The sequence below is a fragment of the Salvelinus alpinus genome, chromosome 3 (genome assembly GCF_045679555.1).
Source record: "Salvelinus alpinus chromosome 3, SLU_Salpinus.1, whole genome shotgun sequence".
Taxonomy (NCBI): domain Eukaryota; kingdom Metazoa; phylum Chordata; class Actinopteri; order Salmoniformes; family Salmonidae; genus Salvelinus; species Salvelinus alpinus.
In genome coordinates this window covers 57,219,942-57,240,080 of record NC_092088.1, presented here as the reverse complement: position 1 = coordinate 57,240,080, position 20,139 = coordinate 57,219,942, and the positions used below count along the sequence as shown (strand labels likewise).

The window sequence follows — 20,139 nt, the reverse complement described above, 5'->3', positions numbered from 1 at the left end:
TAAATAGTGGTGTAATAGCCTGCAGTTCTTGCCATTTATTTTTCATTATTGTGATAGGCTCATGTTTTACCGGTACGGCATACCCCACTATTTATTTTGCCGGGACGCTGTACCGGACCGCCTTACTTTAACCTCTGATTTTCAATAAACATTTGGAAACTAAAAACAGTTTACATGTCAACAATCTAAGCCAACCCAGTCTGTTTTGCCCCTGTTGCCCACGTGTCGGTTTTGTTGCTAAACAACCAACCCGTCTTTAATTCGACAGTTTTTTTTATTTTTACAGTGGCATCCACAATTTAGCAGCTGCGATGACAGGCTGCTAAATACATATAGGGGAAACACTGAGCATGTGGTGGCAGGAATATATACTCCTCTTTGAAATGGAAAAGCCTCCATCATCCAGTGGCACACTCCATGGTGCCAGGCAGGAGGGCAACAAAAACAGCACTCAGTACATGCCTGTCTTGTGATTTGTTTTACTTCTCACATCTGCAACTTAATATTCATGGTGAGAAAATAGTAAATCTGTAAAGCAGATGTGCCAGTATGGAGAGAGAAAGTTACAGTATGCTGTGATTAGCTTACACTTCCTCTTCACACTGTGTACTCCTGAATTATAGATCAGCTCAGAGTTCATTGCTCTTCAAGACTGGGTCACGTTACAATCAGATAAGGTGTTACTGAAGTGCTACACCTTCAGTTCTGTAGTACTATGTATTGCTGAGATGAAACCGTGTTCTCACAGTTCATCAAAACAGAACTCATTTTTACAATGACAAGGTGTTCAAAAAATGCAGTTGCTCAAAATAACCACAACCCTCATTATGCCAGTATGTGGATCCTGTTGGCACTGTACGCCAACTAGACAGTGTTCTTTATCCCGATAGACTGGAGTATACTTATGAGACAGTGTGCTCTGCTGACAAATCATGCTTGCTGATATACTAGCCTCTCCCTAATACAGTATTCTGCTGCCATATGCAGAATGCAGATCTCCCTCACTGGGGCTGGGCACCAACAGTATAGAGCCCTAGCCCCAGGAAGGGAGGGAAGGAGAAAGGGGAGGTTTGCTCTGAAACGGCTGTGTTTCTGTCTCACAGGACCCCAGTCTGTTTAAGCAGCTCACTACCCCCAACTCCCCAGGTTCCACTACCGGCACCTCTCAAACGGGGGCAAGTGTGCAGTAGCGTGAGAGTGCGTGTGGTTCGGGGAGGGGGTGGATAGTGGCTTGCTTGCTTATCAACTCAGTGCTTGAATCACAACCGTTCTGCACACAGTGGGTTGCCATAGCAACGACGATGGGGTTTATTCTCCCCAGCCTGGTGAATCTTCCCTGGGCGTCTCGCTCGCACGCATGTGCGCATGGACACACTTCTGGGAAAGGCAGTGCGGACTTAACTCCCCTACGGTACAGTACAAACGTGATGTGATTACAAATATGTAGACAGGCTTAAGCTGGTCAGATAGCAGAAGGAGAAGAGGACATGCAGAGAGGAGAGGAAAAAGCAGGAGAGAGGAAAGAGCGAGAGCAGCTCCAGAAAGCAGCACTATGGAAACGAGCTGCGCCCACAGCAGGTTTCCTCTTTCTCACTGTAACACACCAGTCTCTCACCACATGTGACAGACAAGGAAAGCGCTCCTATTGTTGAGGATTTCAAGAAAAGCTGGAGAACAATGAAAACCTTTAGACAGGATTGTAGGTCCAATTCAGTGCTGAGATAAGCGTGCACAAGTGGAACTTTCACATAAATGATTCTCTAATTTAATGAGTTCAGCGCAAAGATTTCAGAATACCTCCCTGTGTGAATAGTGGCATAAAACATGGTCTCTAATGTGCTTGGTTATATCAGATCTGCTGTAATGTAGGTCAGAATCAAATCCTCTGGCCGTAAATTACTGTACACATACCAAATTTCATAGCTTTAGTGCCGATTTGGATACATGACAAACATCTCATCAACGCATCCATGTTATCATACCAGCTGTCACAGTCAGTAGTACCACCAACTGATCAAACGACCCCACGAGTCAGACTGTCAATGACCCTTGTTATCAAGGCCAAATGAGAAACCAAAGGACCAAGCCAGATGGACAGACTTCATACATGTGAAGGAGGAGAGTACATAGCCATTAGTCCTGTCCTCCCTTTGTTTCCAGAGCTATCAGTTAGAGTGGTTTTAATATAGCCTCCTGGGGCTGCTGCTGTTGCTCATGACCAAGATAGAGGCACCTCCACTAGGACAGCCTTGGCCCACACTGCCACCACTCAGAGACTAGCATCTGGTGGCAGGTACCAACACTGTCCTGTCTCTCCTACAGATCAGGCTCTTTTCTTTCTACTTTAATCTAAATTCATCTTGAAATGTGCTGTTCTTTTACACATGCTCAATAAGACAACTACAGTGTAAGTCGCTATGGAGAAGTGCACCTGCTGGAGTGGCTGCACTGTAATGTCATGACAATACTTACTATAGATAGAAAGAGTGGTGTAACTCAAGGTCCGAGAGTATCGAACTCAGGTCATCCTTGGCGAAATAAATAGGCGTATTTCTGTACTAAAGCAGGTCATGGTGACAGATCTCTTACTCTGTCACAGGGATGTCCTCAGGCAGACATCTCCCTTTATTTGATCTTCAATCTATAGGGTGCACCCGTTGTGGCAGTTTTCACCCAAAACCCTACAGCAGGCAAAAATGGGTCTCTCTCTCGCTCTGTGTGTGTAGAAACTAGGGCTGGGAATTGCCAGGGACCTCACGATACAATATTATCACGTTACTTTGGTGCTGGTATGTATTACGATTCCACACATATTTGGATTCGATCCTGTGATTTCATAGCGATTCGATGTTCCAAACATATTGCTCACAATATGTCTGCCGCAAAGGGACAAGAGAGCGCCAATTTCGCCAGCCTCTCAACTGATTAGGATAAGGGTGTAGCTATAGGGTGCAGTTTTACTGTTAACTGGGACTCCAGGCCTGCTAGAGATCTGGTGGTGCTCAACGAGGAGGCCACATAGGGGTGACTGCACCAATTATCAACCTTGGTCGTGGCTTAATATAACACTCGCCAAGCTCTTCTGCGGAATACGCTTTAATTAATTAAAAACCTCTCATTATGCTATATTAAGACAGGGGCAGTACTCATCCAATTATAATTTCTCTGAACATGGCGAGGTCACTGACACAATCTCTTTTTATATAGATAGTCATGATGCTATTCTCTATTATACTTTGCTCCAGTGTAGCTTAAGGGGCATTGGCTACACAGCAATGCAGAATCTAGATAAAGGCTTGGTTTGATCCGATCCACATTAGATCTGCGCTAATTTCTGATGGAGCCGACATGCCGGCCTTTACCGTGAATGTGATCTCTGCGAAAGTCGGGGGAAAGGCCATTAAAAGACGCAATGTCAGCTGTCCAGCGTGCTGCGCTATGAATTGAATTCCGGCCTCAATCTATATTGCATCTGCCAAATAAAAAAAGAAACCTACAAATGACAACCCTGCAAAGACTGCTGGCGTGTACCAGCTATCGGCACAGCTCTGACATCAACAGGACATTTAGGCTTAGCATGTGAGATTGCATGAGTAGATGCATTTAGCCCCAAGCTACAAGTAGCCTACATGCCCTAATAAACTGATCTGCTCATGTTTCAAATGCAAAGGCCATGAAAGAAATCACTTGGGGATCAGGCATATTTAATTCCCAAATTAAATAAATGTTGTGAAATGCCGATGATTCAAAGAAAGCAAAATAACCTCTGGCTTGAAGCTTTCCCATAATAACACACACTTAAATCTTTCCATGATGAAGTCCAAGACAAAAACAACAACATCCACCCTAGGCTCTGCTCTAGCCATCTCAGCCCTCTGGCCCACTAACAGACAGTCTTTGTGTAGGTCAGCAAGCCTCAGCCGCGAGGGGAACTCAGTCCCCTGGAGCCTCCAAAACAAGCTCCACTACTCCGGGCTCAGCATAGAGACATACAGCATTAAAGTGTCATATGTGGAGTATTATTTAGCATTTGGATGATAGGAGAGAGTATGTGAGCTGTGATTGTGCCAACTCATCTTTAAATGGCTTCTAAAAAATGGGCATGGGGTAGGGGTGAGGTCAAAAGATACATTAGGCTCAGTGCCCTGAGGACCAGGCCCTGTGTGTGAATGGAGCACTGTTCCCTTTAATGCAGTGAAAACAAAATGAGCTACTGCCTTAACACACCCCAAAGCAAAGCAGTCCTAAAGGGCGATGTTATACAGCAGGTCCACTCTTCAATTCACATCGGTACTGAAAAGTGTAGGCCTAGAAGTATTCTTTTTTTTTTTTTTTTTTTACTTGACGTGATGCTACGCACATGGATTTTTTGGGCTGGCGAGAGCTCCAGAAAAATCTGCATGCATGCCAAACAGAGACCACCAAATAAATAGGCCTAACATTCATTTGGATTGAGTAACCAAGAAGAGAAACCTTCATAGGACCAATCAACAATACTGGAAAACCCAAATAGCATTACTAGGAATGAAAAAATAAAAAATAAAACAAATCACAACATCCTCCACACAGAGTCACTTAAAATGTTTGGAAAATGTAAATGACCATTTCCAGTGTGAAATAGAGTTAATAAGTTAGATCTCAAAACCACCTTCTGGACTCTGAATCACCAGGTAGCACTCAGTGAACTGTTGAGTATTTGGAAAGCACTCCTCACAGCTTCACAGTTGAATTCAGTGGACTGCAAAGTACCTGGGAGCGATGCATCCACCAATGATTACCTCAGGCCCTGATCCTAATGACCACAGCCTAGCTAAGGAAGGTATTACGTACAGTTGAGTAATGAGGATCCTGAAAGATCATGACAAAGAATGAATAGCCTACTTCATAAATAAAAGGCGATGCCATTTTTTAAATGAAAATCTAGTGCACTCCTAGTGTAATAAGTCAGAACTAGGAAAGCATTGGTTCTAATCAATCATTCCTTCTGACAGAAACAAGTCATGAGCATTGCTCCTTCCTACAAAACCGAACCGCAATACAGTGTCATACCGTAGTAACACAGTATCCATGCCAACAACAATAGCACTCAATGAGCGACTAGCGCCTACAAATATTTAAGCAGCCGATCGATAAGTGCAATAGCAGAAACCTTGGGACACATGACAAAATGCATGCCAATGAGAGTTGACACCGCAATAAAATAAAATAAAATATATATGAAAGACATTATGGAACTATAGGCCACTCCACTTTAACAACCTCTGCACAAAGTCATTTTCCACGTGTCCAAGACACTGGTGCACTAATAGGATGGATGGATGGATGGATGGATGGATGGATGGATGGATGGATGGATGGAGGTCCCAGAGGAATGGAGGTCTCTTGTCTGACACCGGAGCTCTGAAGAGGAGAGTTAGCTTAAGTATTACATTTGTTCAGTTGCAGGAGACTTTGAACGGAGTCAGCACGATCAGTAGCTTAATAATGTTCCTCCTCCCGAGATTCAAGAGTGAAGCTACACTGCAGAAGCTCGACAGACAAAAGAATGCCGCCAAACTACACAGACCCTTAGATGGTAGAGCTGCCAACATAACCACCATATATGCCAAATGAGCCCTGCAGTGTCTACGTGCCCACTTTAGTATGATGTTAACTCCATTAGTTGAAAACCTAGAGAATTGATTACATTTCCATCTGGAACACGTAAGATTAAAAAGGGATGAATTAAAAAGGCAGGAACAACTGGGACCACAGCAAAGAAAAGCAAAGACATTGTTCAATGTCAAAGTGCCTCTCTCTAGACTTTGATCAGCCCCAGTGGTGAATGGCTGGGGCCCGCTGGCCTGTTTTCCACGAGCCTAGTTTTGGATCAGCCAGGCAGGCCAGTCATAGAGGTTGATAACCAGCAGCACTGAAGCACCAGGGTGAACCTTAGCCAGGGCAGAGATAGCAACTTAAGGCTGGATAGTTGGCAATCCAGAGCCTAGGAATAAGGAGTAGTGTGCTGGAGGATGCTTCAATTCAAGACCTCAAAAATCAAGGGGTCTGTTGACCAGACCTTTAATCTGAAATTATTATTATTTATGATATTGAAATTATTTCAATATCATAAGACTGGGCTGTTCTTGTTTCAGTGGAGCAATTACTTGTTCACTAATCATCATCAAAAAAAAAAAAAATTGCTGAAAGTCACAAAGGAAACGTTAAAAAAAGCCAAGCCGTGTTTGCTGGCAACTGGTCCACTGATCTCAGTCAAGTAGTTGTCATTCACACCAAAGGCCAGGCCTCCGTCAAATCTCAACCTTTGATGAATGTGAATGAGGTAATCAAGTGGATTTCAAACAAACAAGTCAAACAGACTACGCAGGTCTTCTCAAAACACCACAAGAATCACTGCTGTCCACATGAAAGGAAAATGGCATGGCGTTTCCAGTTAACGGAGTAGTTGATTGTGGGTGGTAAAGCCACAACGACAATTGAGAGACTTGCTACAAACAGTGGGGGCTTCACTGGATTGACAATATATAAAACATGAGGTTAGCGCAAAGGCAGGGAAGGCTAGGAAAAGATTGATGACACCCACCCTAGAAGCACAACACGTTCATTGTGCATCTAAGGCTAATGCTTTCAGCTTGACATGGCCACTTGGAGAGTTGATGTTCTTAACCCAAGCGGCTAATAAGGGTCTTAAGACTTGGCTTTGTGACAGATTATTTTGAAAGCCATTTTGAGAGGGCCTAGCAGAGCTTTCAAGGCTTATGACATTAATGTCGATAAACAATGGCCCTGCGTAATGAGATGCTCAAGGGATGTTTAATTGGATGTTCCAGGATGTTCTCTTAGCCAAGCGTGTAATAGCAGTGTCCAGAGTCCTGGTCATCATCCTACTCCACAATATGGTATGTTGATGAGCATTGGGCTTATGGGGATGTGACTGCGTAGTTTCTGCTTTGAGACTTGCAGATGACTATAGGAAGATCGATGGCGGCCGACTGGAGAGAACATCTTTGTCCGGATTGAGGAGAGGATTTCCCACGGCTGTGTCAGACTGTGCTGCTGGCTAAATACCCCATAGTCAGCTCCACACATTCCTGCCGTTGGTGTTGTGCATGCTGGATCAAGTGCATTTCCTGATTATCATTCTGAGAGCCAAGACACCCTGAGACGACCAATTATCTCTCCCAGCATCAGCACCTTCAGCAGAAACACCAACATATCATGGCTGGAATTCTTTATCGTCCTCATGTTAGTTATTAAGTGTGTTCTCTCTCAGATGCGAGGTTGGCAAAAAAGTTGGTGGACAGAGGTGCTGACAGCTAGATAAGCTTCCCTTATATTAAGGCAAGAGCCACTCCATCCGCAGTCATCGTGTATACCAGATCTTGTCACCAGGAAGCCCCCCTTCCTCCCTCTATCCATCAGATTAATGGGAAGTCTCATTACTTGAGCAGAATGGAAATGATCAACCACGCTCTGAATTGACTCTCACATGCAAGAACCTGATATGATCTAATGCAGTGAAAACATCGGCCAAGCAGCGAAACTGAGACACTACTGGCAGACAGCTTTTAAAGTTACTATAGTGGGTAAGTAACTCCTCATATTGTGTCCGTTTTAATACTGTTCTGAGCGCTCACAAAACTGAAGCCAAAATACATCCCAGATCTTCATTAGTCAAAGCGTGAGACGGAGAACCACATTAGTGTGCTGCATTTCAGCTCCAAAAATGTCTAACATGTCTGCATGCAGTTCCCTTCCATTTATAGACGCCTCCGTGACATCTGGATGGAGGTCCCCTTGCCACATCACACCAGCCACAGACATCTTCAAATATGTGTGTGTTTATACTTATTTTCCAATATGTGTGTGTGTGTGTGTGTATTTGTTTATAGGCTAGTTTAAACTTGATTTTGTGCACATGTGTGTGTGTACAAGGCAGTCTCCACTGAAACGTGTCTTGCTGACAAACCTCAGGGTAGAAAATGTCATTGATCCCAAAGAGCAAGGAAGCTAATGGCTTTAACAGATCAGCACAATGAACCAGACCTCAGCACCAGATGCAATCTGTATCATTTTTCCATTAGAGCTTCAGGGTTAACTGCCCACTCACCTGGTAGTACGACTTTATCTGCCGGATCAGGATGGAGAGGTTTTGTATGCGCAGTGTTGAGTCATTGTTCACTTTCTTGTTGGTTCTTTGAACAGTGGCTTTTGGATTTCTGTGGGGAAGAAATAGATGAGAATAAGAGCAGAATAGACAAATCCGTTTGTAAATTGTCTTTCTGCCTTTCAGTCAGTCAGTAAAATGCTGCATTAGCAGTACAGTGTTAAATCAGTGTTGACATTTCTCATGGTTGTGTTGATGTCCCCAGTACTAACAGAGCTATGTCTAAACCAGGGCTCTCCAACCCTGTTCCAGGAGAGCTACCTTCCTGTAGATGTTCAATCCAACCCCAGTTGTAACAAACCTGATTCAGCTGATCAACCAGCTAATTATAACAAATCAGGTACACTAGATTACGGTTGGAGCGAAAACCTACAGGACGGTAGCTCTCCAGGAACAGGGTTGGAGAGCTCTGGTCTAAACTCTAGAACGTTTGTCTGTGTTGCAGAACAGTTTGTAGCAAAAACAACTGACTATTACCTGAGTCTGGTGTGAGAATCACAGAGGGAGTGCATTCTAGTTTAGTCAAGGAGTACTATTGAGATGCACTGCCCCCAGGGCTAGGAGCGTAACTGTTATCAGGAGTGTCAACCTGCATTAACAGACATACTAAGCATGGGTGTGGTACTTCTGAACAATACGTATTTTCCTTGCTCTGAGTGTATGAGGAATGCATGACATTCCCCTAACCGACTAGGTGAAAAACCTGTCGATGTGCCCTTGAGCAAGGCACTTAACCCCGATTGCTCTTGTAAGTCGCCCTGGATAAGAGCTTCTGCTAAATGACTAAAATGTAAAAAAATGTCAATGCAATTACAACAATCTACCTTTAATTAATCAACAGTTTAGTAATTAATCATGCATTCTAAATCATTTTGCATTATTGTTTTCAAAACTACGTTCATTACACGCTATGAGGAATTCATTATGAAACAACCTGAAATTCAAAAAAAGGGGTATTGAATTGAATTCTTGAACACTGACAGGACAAAAGCAGAGGAATTTCACCTCATCTGTCCTCACAGACCATCAAGGTTGACCCAATTTCTGAGTCCCTCTCGTCTACTGTCTGTTAGTTCAGAGCTGTGCTTTGATGATCATCAACCAAAAGGTTTTGGACCAACATGGTTTACGAGCTCAGAGATTAAACACACGCAGGCCTCCACTGGGCTCCTTCACTGGCCAGATGGCTTGAGTTCAGTCTCTGGATGCTCTCCTCTGACCTCATTTCTTACTGAAGCCAATCTGATGGTGCGTCCATGCAGCGTTGCACTGGTCTGGAGATCTAAAAGCTTTGCTGATAAAGCGAATGATGTCACAATGTTGGAGGATGGGACAATTCTTTTTGACAACAAATTCTCTAAATTTGTTGCATGGCCATTAAACCCAAATGGCATGGCATGTTCATTAAATCTATTGTAAACAGGGTTGTGTGTTTACCTGCATGAGTGCATGTATGTGTGTAGCATGTGCGTGCAGTCATACATGCGTGAGTACATGCCTGAATCTGTGATCCAAGCTTTTAGCATTCATGTCTAACACAACCTCATGTGTACACGGCTAATTTCAAATTAACCTTGCACAATTTCTCCCCTCACCGTTAACTCTGTTCTAGATTGGGCTTCCATGGAATTAGTACACTCAGTGAGGGATAAAATGCACCTCGGTCATATTACTCATAATGGAAAAATAGGCTCGTTGCCAAGCAACTGATAAAAAAAAGAATAAACAGAGTTTCCAGCATCTTCCCGAAACCCCCTGTATTAAGACTTAGCAGTTGGCCTAGAAAAAATAAAAATGGCACTTCATAAGACCAGAGAGCTATCATTGAACTATGCTAAATAAAATGACATTCATGATTTTTTATGAAAGCAACTCTCCCGAGAAGGGAAGCGGGTACAAAGCAGATGTGTTAATAGGCATTTTGATCAGCTATGCTCCCACAAACACACACTGTCCCCTCAGTCTTGCAAATCAGAAAGACAGGGTCCACTTTAAGAGCACTTTGAATGGCACTGGCCACATGACCCCACCGCTCACTCAGAGCCCCTCTAGAGGAGCACTTTGGGGGTGGGGGGGGGGGTCGTCTTAACCCCTAATTAAATAGCATGGAGGGAGCTGTAATCCTTTCAAGCCGAGCAGTGGCTGCACTGAGGGAGCTGGGAAGGAGGATGCTAATTTAGTAACTAACTTCTCTATACATCACAGAGCCAGAAACACACAGCCAATTCAATGTGCCCTTGAAAACACAATCCCAAGTTTTTTTAGGCCGAGGCCTTCTCTATTCCTCCTCCCTCGTTGGACAACATCACCCCCAGTGTTAGTGACAGCAGGCGCCTGAATAGGGCCCTTTGTGAGGTAGACAAAACCCAAATGATGTACCACGATGATCATATAGGCTTCAGAAAATGGGGAGTCAACATAAGTCAATAGTCAATGCAGAGCACAATACTGCCCAGGGCGCTCCTGCGTTGCATTGGGAAATAACCTACTTCTGACATGCGGCATCAAAGTCAACGGGGGCAGAGTAGAGCAGGGGCCGGCTGCCCAGCACGAGGAGAGGACAGAGCCAGTGAGCCTCTCAGTCTAAACACACTAGTGGGGAGGAGTGATTACTTCCCAGGCACATGGAGGGCTAGCTGGGGGAATCACCAGAGAGGAATGTGGATGATGACTACAGTTGTCCCACTGTGGTGAGGCGGTGCTCAGAACTATGCAGGCAGGATGACAGGGTGTGTGTGTGATGGAGCTGCTATAGTGTTGCCCAATCATAGTAGTTTGGTTCTGTATGGAGCTTTGTGTCATTCATGTACATTTCCATAGGGCCGTTCCTATTCCTGTGAGTCTCTGCATGGCCTTGTTAAAGCAGTACCCTTTCAAGGTCACAACAGCTGCTTCCTGCATGTCTGACTCAAAGGGCTTTTTTCCAGCCTAACATCCTCCTTCAATACCGTAGTCTAGTGACCGTGTGAGTGAAGCACAAGACATCAGGCATAATAATAATAAATGCCCACTGTTTACATTACCATTCAAAAACAAAACCACTAGCTCTGTTGTGTTCACACCAACCATAGGTAGACACGGAGAGATATCTTGGTTCAGGCAGATAAACGGAATGTCGGCCAGGAAGACGCGACGCAAGGAGGATGGTCATTAAGGTTCGGTCTGTGGCAGATAACGGGCAAGCAGCATGGTGTGGGATGTCTGTCTAGCTGGCTGTCAGTAGTAGCCTATGACTGAAGCCTTTGATTTCCAAGGAAAAATAACCTAGCTGAGGGAAATTCAACAAATACACACCAGCCGTCCAGCAAGAATCCAAACTATACCCCGTCTTCCTAAGCAGGAGGCATGCCGCTCAGTGAAAACACAAGGAGAGAGCGTGCATGGAGGGGTGTTGTGTCTGGTTCAACAGTGTTGCAGAGGTGGTGGTTGTGATGCTGTCCTGTCTTATCACCCGTTTTTTTTTCCAGTTGAAAAAAAAAAAGCACCTGTTTGTGTGAATTGGGGAGCTGCTGGAGATTTTAATCCTATATGGATTAAGATAATTCAACTGTTGTCCTTCAACAGATAGCTTCCTCTAAGCTGCTGCACCGCTGCGTTAAGTGGCCATGTCGCGTTGGAAGTGGGCCGCACTCGTCTGTGCTTTTGTCCTGACTGAGGTGTTGAGGGAGGGGCTCAGGAACAATGAGCATGTGGGTTCCCTACAGCTGCTGCACGGCTTCAGGTGGAATTAACGTGTGTGTATGGCGTGTCACATGCTCATTAGTCTCATTCATCTGAGTTTCATGGACTGAGGTGATGTATTTGAGCACTCAAGTGGAAAATAGCACACTAACAATATCACTTCCAGAATTGAGGGGGATGTAGTTTGACCTTGATTCATACATTTTGCTTCAAAAACAGGTTTAGCTCTAAATTGTGCTACAATTTGGCCTTCAGGTCAACCATCCCAGACACTGAAAATGCAGCCATTCACCTTATTCCAACTGTGGACCTGAACCACTGTAATGTATGCCAGTACAACCAGAAAAAAAAAACTGCTTTTTGACCAATGTAATGAGAAGAGAGAAATTTCACTTCTGTCCAGTCTGTGCTCCACACAAGAAAACAGACCTACAGTATATTGCTGAAAGGTGGTCTAATTGGTTGGGCAGTAGTGACTGAGGGGCAGACAGTGACACCATGCCATCTGTGAGTCCAACTAGCCGTTAGATAATCCAGCAGGGCCTCTGTGCTTCCTGGACAACTTAAGTCTGCCTGCCTCCCTGTCAACAGCTTGGAGAGATATTACCAAATTAACATACAGATGCTTAAATCATTTGGAGCCCCGATCTGTGTACAGTACATGATGAACCACACACACACACAGTATTTAACATGAGAAGATTCAAATGGTAGTAAGCCAAACTCACTATTTGTACAACAAGCACTGCAACTCATTTCATGTTCATTTTATGCAGTACATGATACACCCTCTACTTCAAAGCATGCGAACCTGAAGGTCTACACAGCTCTGTGCTAGAAGGATGATGCCTGTATGCCTATTAGAAATGTGTTTTTAAATGGATTGTTTGATCTTTCAGACATCCATTTATCTTTCTAACGGCTGCTCATGGACAAGACTGAGCACCCCTTTACAAGGCTATATTGATCATAGGCAGGCCAATACCAAGTATGCCTACAACTACGCCCCCGATAACAGCACTTATCAGGAGTTTCAACACAGACATGGGCAGTGAGAGGGCATATTGTTGGGCAAAGCCATCAACTTTACAGACCGCTGGGCAGTTCATCTTTTTCATCACTTAAAGCAGCTCTCCACTCTGCATACCAACTCAGCATCACTGCAGACAACAGTAAATTTGGTAGCCATGACCTGTTGAATAAACTGAAGCCATATGAGATGTGACATGGTTAACATGAACTAAATCTACTCTTTTGTACAACTTCACTAAATAAACTGGAAGCCTGCGTTTTGATATGGCCGAATCAAATAAACCAAGGACAAACATGGGGGAATAATAATAACTTCATCCAGCACAAGGTAAATATTTACCAGTGAATATCTTAAACCAGCCAATGCAAGATGAACATGTAGCCTTGATGAAACTGTGAGAGCGAGACAAAGACCTGCTTCACAACAGATTTTGACAATGTGCCTTCTGTATGGGAGTCTTGCTGGGCAGACGAGTGCCAACAGCTGCCCAAAACTGACTGTGCACACACACACACACACACAAAGAGCTAGGATGAAGAGACTGGCCAGCCCCAACACCCTGCCGGTCAGACAAGCACAGCTAAACTACAGTTCATTAAAACTGAAAACTGCTCTTGGGATGAGAATCAACAATTCCAAATATTAGGCTTTGACTGATTATATTGGCAATTGTAAACAAGGTCTACCGGTATGACTGGAGTAATGGATATGGATACAATACCAAATTTGCCTCAACAGACCTGAGTAGAGTTTGCAAGGTCATTGGCAACCTAGTAAGATTTGAGAGCTGATGACAGTGTTGCCAAGGCAGCATGAGCACAGCAAGTACCTGGAAACTGTGAGATAACTGATACTCTGGGCCAGTAGAGCTTAGACCTGTTAATAGAATGTGTGAGAAGTAACAAGCCCAGAGTGAGAAGAAGGTGCTCAGCAATAACAAAAAATCTATTTATTTGAGGTCTGCCTTCTGATTTTGAATCCAGAGTGATAATGCCCATAATAAATAACTGTTGAGGCGCAGATTAACTTGGTTAGGGGTCATTCTACTCATAAAGGATAAATAGGCCAAAATTGACATAGGCTACCTTATAATGCAAACCTAGCCCAGACAAAAGCATGGGTGGAAACCGCCTTCTTTTGTAGTGCGTGTCAGTGGTCATGGCAGAGATTGATGGATTCCTCATTTCTACTCCTCCTCAAGGGGTAGGCTGGGTGAGTGAGGTAGAATAGCCACACTCTATTATTCTAGCAGGCAAGAAGAGCAAGCACCAGGGAGAGGTCTTCAGTAGGCTGCAGATGACAATTCACATTCTGACATTTTTCAGTGACTGACTGCTCGAGTGGAAGATGACCTGCTGCAGACTCCGCCATCAATACAGAACTCGAGGTGAAACGGTCTGCTTCAAAATACCTACAACTCATTCTGATTAGACCACCTGATCTAGTTGCATCGATGGCTGACATATATTTCACTTGCGAAATGTGTCTGTGGAACTCTTTTTTTTTTTTTTATTGTCCTGAATTTGTGTCATGAATCCAGTGTAACCTACAGTGCAGGGCAACATTTATGATAGTGGCCAATGGATCAGAAGCATGCATGGCCATTCATGTGAGAGACAGAGAGCACCCATAAATGACAGACAGGCTACTACTTACATCTCAAGCATGATCTCGTTTAAATAAATGCCATCCAACAATTCAATGTATTCCGATAGTTTGGTGCCATCGTTTCCTGATGAATTCCCAGCCGCTTTAACCTGAAAAATATGACAATACACACCAAACCTGTCAGCAAAACCAAATCACTTGTTAAACAGGGCATTTATTTTGGATACCCTGCTTAATTGCTATGCTCAATTTCCCATAGAATGGTTAATTAGGGTGCCTTACCCAGGCGACCAAAGGCGTGAGCAGAAATTGTTCCAGCAATGGCGTAAAAACCTCACTTTCCATTTCCTTGTGTTGGACAGCGACAATTCCTGAGAATTTGAATTAAACTGTATTTTCTTCTTGTCGGGGAATTTTCTTCGCGTCGCCTTTCACCCCTCTGAACGCGTCCTTAATTTAGACGCCGCTCATGTGGTTGATTTAATTAAACAGACACAAATTTTGCCGATAAAGAAAACAAGTCAATGACGTCGGGTTTTGCTGAAAATAAAATTAATCCACAATTATCGTATCGGCTACCCTAGATAAACATGTTTTAACGTTACCCTCCTTGAGAAGGACTGCATCACATTTTTTGAAAAACCTTGAATCTCATCTAGCCTGTGCCCGTTAAGGCAGCTTACCTACCTACAGCTAAATGTCTTTAACTAAGACATTAGACCTGTACAGGTAGGCTAATAATAAAGAACATGCTCCATGAAAATCTAACGTTGATCTGATAAAACACAGAGCTAGTAGTAAGCCTAAAGACAGTAACTGGTTTCCTCCAATGGACGTCGAGTTACAATATTCTTTAAAAAAATGTATTCCTTTCCCCATCACGTTCTTTTAAGTCTTGAAGATCACATATTTTCCCCCCATAAAACCAACGACTGTACCAATAGAATTGGGCAGAGATGTCTTTCTTCTGTCATGTATTCCCTTCTTCCAGCCAAGTGACTAACGGCTGAATAGCCTACTACTGACATGAGTTTACTGATGGCGCTAGACTAAGTACCGCCTCCACGGGCTCGACTCCGTTTTGTTTCCATTCCAGCCAACTCATCCACCCGTAGAGGACGTGTCTTCTTCCGCCAAAATCAACTGCGCTCAAGAAAATAGGGCTGCAGCACGTTGTCATTAACAGTTCCACTTCCACTTCCACATTAAATGGATTATGTTGTATGTAGACTATAGACTACATTAGCAGGACATAATGATTCACATTTGATGTGTCTTCTTTGTCAATTAATATTGTTAAAGTGAGTGTGTCAGTAGGACTACGCATTGTGTGTGTGTGTGTGTTTGTGTGTGTGTGTGTGTGTGTGTGTGTGTAGCCTGCTGGCTGGCTGCCAATGTAGGTTATGGGTAGTATTCATATAAATGATCTCAAACAACATGACTAGAAAAATCATTAGTGTTATCACATAGAGATCAATAAGAATGTCCAAACAAATCTTTGTATTAAGAATTGAAAGAAATCCTCATCTGCCCATCTATTGATATATCCTGATGTAATTGATTTAAAAAAAAAACAGTTTTCTTCAATTTGTGTGATACTTGCATGCCAGTGCACATATAATTTATCCTCAAACACACACAACCCTTTTATTATCCTATTGGAATGCACTGCTTTGTAGGTCACGGAAATTCATATTGGATTTTTACACCGTTATCTACCTGTAATTACAAACAAAGTGTCACAGGAAGGCCAAGTAGATAATCAAGGACCTCAGCCACCCGAGCCACAGCCTGTTCACCCCGTTACCATCTAGAAGGCAGAGAAAGTACAAGTGCATCAAAGCTGGGCATGAGAGACTGATGTACAGCTTCTATCTCCAAGCCATCAGACTGTTAAACAGTCATCACTAGCCGGCCTCTGCCCAGTACACTGCCCTGAACCTTAGACACTGTCACTAGCTTACCGGTACTCTACCCTGCGCCTTAGAGACTGGTCACTTTAATAATGTTTACATACTGTTTTACGCACTTAATATGTATATAATGTATTCTACTGTAGTCATAACTCATCCTATATAACTACTGCTGTACACACCTTTTAAATTCACATACGGTCTATACTGTCTATACACACCATTCACATACATATTATTTATATTCCGTACTCTGGTCCAGAAGCTAATTCCCTGCAATTCTATCCATTTTGCCATGGGGTTTTGTGCTACGTATTTTAGTACTGTATTCTCGGCATGGCTCATTGCAATATTTCTACTACCATACATTGGGTTTTAGTTACACTGTTTATACACACCATATATTTATTTATATACTGGATTATTGACATAACCCACTCTAATATATCTACTGCTGTACAAATCACTCTTATTAACGTGGGGTAACTAGCCCCCCCACTAAAAACAATGTCCAATTGCTGACACAAAAAAGGTTTGGTAAAAAAATTGGTATGTGGATGATGGTCATGCTTAGGCAAACAAACAATTAAGTTTTCACTTTTTTAGTTATTTTGTGAAATGTTGTTTTTAAATAAATCAAAGATTGGAACAAAATGGCAATGCACATCTCACTATTAATATGCTCACAATGATCAGTGGTGTAAAGTACTTAAGTTAAATTCCTTTAAAGTACTACTTAAGCAGTTTAAGTACTTTACTACTTTACTATTTATATATTTTGTACAACTTTTACTTTTACTACACTACATTCCTAAACAAAATAATATACAGTACTTTCTACTCCATACATTTTCCCTGACACCCAAAAGTTCTTGTTACATTTCTAATGCTTAGCAGGACAGGAAAATGGTCCAAATCACACACTTATCAAGAGAACATCCCTGGTCATCCCCTGCCTCTGATCTGGTGGACTCACTAAACACAAATAGTTCATTTCTAAATTATGTCTGAGTGTTTGAGTGTGCCCCTGGCTATCTGTAAATAAAATAAAAACAAGATAATTGTGTTGTCTGGTTTGCTTAATATAAGGAACATGAAATTATTTATACTTTTAATGCTTAAGTATATTTTAGCAATTACATTTACTTTTGATACTTAAGCATATTTAAAACCAAATACTTTTAGACTATAACTCGAGTAGTATTTTACTAGGTGATTTCACTTAAGTAATTTTCTCTTAAGGTATCTTGAAAAAAAAGAAAGTATCTTGATTTTTACTCAAGTATGACAATTGGGTACTTTTTCCACTACTAACTATGATTATGTTTTCATGTAAGGTACCTCTTTTCATGTTCCTGCCAAATCATGTCCAAATCATCATAAAGTGGGGGGGGGGGGGGGTTCCCCATAGGAGAGGTGAGTAGTGGCAGCCAGGGAAAGTGCTTTGTAAACAACAGGTGTAGACTAACAATGAAATGCATATTTACATTCCCTTCCCAACAGTGCAGAGAGAAAAAATTGGAATAATTGAAAAATGTAAAATAACATATAGTGACTAGGCTACAGGATAGATAATAAACAGCAAGCAGAATATGGGATGAGTCACAAGAGTTAGTGCAAAAAGGGTCAATGCAGATAAATAGTTAACCAATAACTACCTGGACTAACTATTTAGGAGTCTTATGGCTTGGAGATAAAAGCTGTTCATGGTCATGGTCATCAGGTTCCAGACTTGATGCATTGGTACCGCTTGGATCCAGTTGCTGGGGGGAGGTGTTTAGTCCCAGGATCCTTAGCTTAGTGATGAGCTTTGTAGGCACTATGGAGTTGAACTCTGAGCTGTAGTCAATGAACACTATTATAACGTAGGTTTTTCTTTTTGCTTGGAAAGGGCCGTATGGAGTGCAATTGAAATTGCAACATCTGTGGATCTGTTGGGGTGGTATGTAAATTGGAGTGGGTCTAGGGTTTACGGGATGTTGGTGTTGGCCTTTCAATGCACTTCATGGCTACAGATGTGATTGCTATGGGGCAGTAGTCATTTAAGCAGAGTCACCTTGGCTTCTTGGACACAGGGACTATGGTGGTCTGCTTGAAACATGTAGGTGTTACAGACTCGGTCAGGGAGAGGTTGAAAATGTCAGTGAAGACATCTGACCACTTCCGTATTGAGTGAGTCACTGGTACTTCCTGCTTTAGTTTTTGCTTGTAAGCAGGAATCAGGAGGATAGAATTATGGTCAGATTTGTCAAATGGAGGATGAGGGAGAACTTTGTGTCTCTGTGTGCAAGTAAAGTTTGTCTAGAGTTATTTTCCCTCTGGTTGCACATGTGACATGCTGGTAGAAATGAGGTAAAATGGACGTTGAGGTAAAAGTTTGCCAGCATTAAAGTCTCCGGCCACTAGGAGCACCGCTTCTACAATTTAAAGATTTTACTGAGTTGAAGTTTATTTAAAGAAATTAGTCAATTGAAATAAATTAATTAGGCCCTAATCTATGGATTTCACATGACTGGGTATACAAATATGCCTTTGTTGGTCACAGATAGTGTACGTTAAAAATAAAGGTAGGGGCGGGATCAGAAAACCAGTCATTATCTGATGTGACCACCATTTGCCTCATGCAGCGTGACACATCTCCTGTTGATTGTGGCCTGCGGAATGTTGTCCCACTCCTCTTCAATGGCTGTGCGAAGTTGCTGGATATTGGTGAGAACTGGAACACGTGGTCGTACACGTCAATCCAGAGCATTCCCAAACATGCTCAATGGGTGACATGTCTGGTGAGTATGCAGGCCATGGAAGAACTGGGACATTTTCAGCTTCCAGGAATTGTGTACAGATCCTTGCGACATGGGGCCGTGCATTATCATGTTGAAACATGAGGTGATGGCGGCAGATGAATGGTACGACAATGGGCCTCAGGGTCTAGCCACGGTATCTCTGTGCATTCAAATTGCTATCGATAAAATGCAATTTATTTCAATTGACTGATTTCTTTATATGACCTGTAACTCAGTTTTATTCAGAATAGTAAAATAAGAATTTCTGCTAAACTGTGTACGTGACCAATAAACTTTGATTTGGTGAGCTGTCAGCAGTTAGGAAGCATATTTCAGTGGAGGCTGCTGAGGGGCGGATGGCTCATAATAATGGCTGGAACAGAGTAAATGGAATGGGATCAAACACATGGAAACCATGTGTTTGATGTATTTGATACCACCTCACTATTCCGCTCCAGCTATTACCACAAGCCCGTTCTCCCCAATTAAGGTGCCACCAACCTCCTGTGGCATATTTTGAGACCAGCCCAGTCATGCATCCCACGAGATAAGCCTCACAATCAACCTAACTGATTATTTGGTCTGTCGGAATGAATGGGGAAAGGGCAATGCCACCAAAAAGGCCATTTAAAAACAATTATTTACTTGTTAATGGTTACGTCTGCGGGCTTAGCTAAAATCTATGTATGGAAGCACACCACTTTCCCTGAAATAATTACTAGGGGTATGTTGTGAAAATAATTTTGCACATGGACACTAGAAGTCAATCTTAAATGAATCATTGTTTATTGCCAGTGCACTGGAGAGGTTCCAACTCAATGCACCATCGTGAACATCTGTTAGGAGCTCTGCCGGGGCAGTCCCAGCAGTTGTCTTATATACGGCTGTACACAGACAAGTTATATTTGCATGATTTAGCATGATTCATTCATCATTACCATTTTGTTTCATTCA

At 42.8% G+C, this 20,139-nt stretch overlaps 1 protein-coding gene across 7 annotated transcripts in view; it reads right to left on the bottom strand.

The window, feature by feature from the left end:
- LOC139570992 (girdin-like) overlaps positions 1-15,635 on the bottom strand; it is an 87,024-nt gene extending 71,389 nt beyond the window's left edge. For 6 of the 7 annotated variants that reach the window (XR_011674216.1, XM_071393414.1, XM_071393413.1 and 3 more), the window contains exons 1-3: positions 14,772-15,635; positions 14,538-14,638; positions 8,111-8,219 (exon numbers count right to left, since the gene is read on the bottom strand). Coding sequence is in view for 6 of the 7 variants with exons in the window: in XM_071393414.1 (XP_071249515.1) it covers positions 8,111-8,219; positions 14,538-14,638; positions 14,772-14,834 (273 nt within the window). In the remaining variant the exon portion in view is untranslated. The remainder of the gene's footprint in view (positions 1-8,110; positions 8,220-14,537; positions 14,639-14,771) is intronic. The other variant, XM_071393410.1, reaches the window with a different exon arrangement.
- Positions 15,636-20,139: the final 4,504 nt, after the last annotated feature.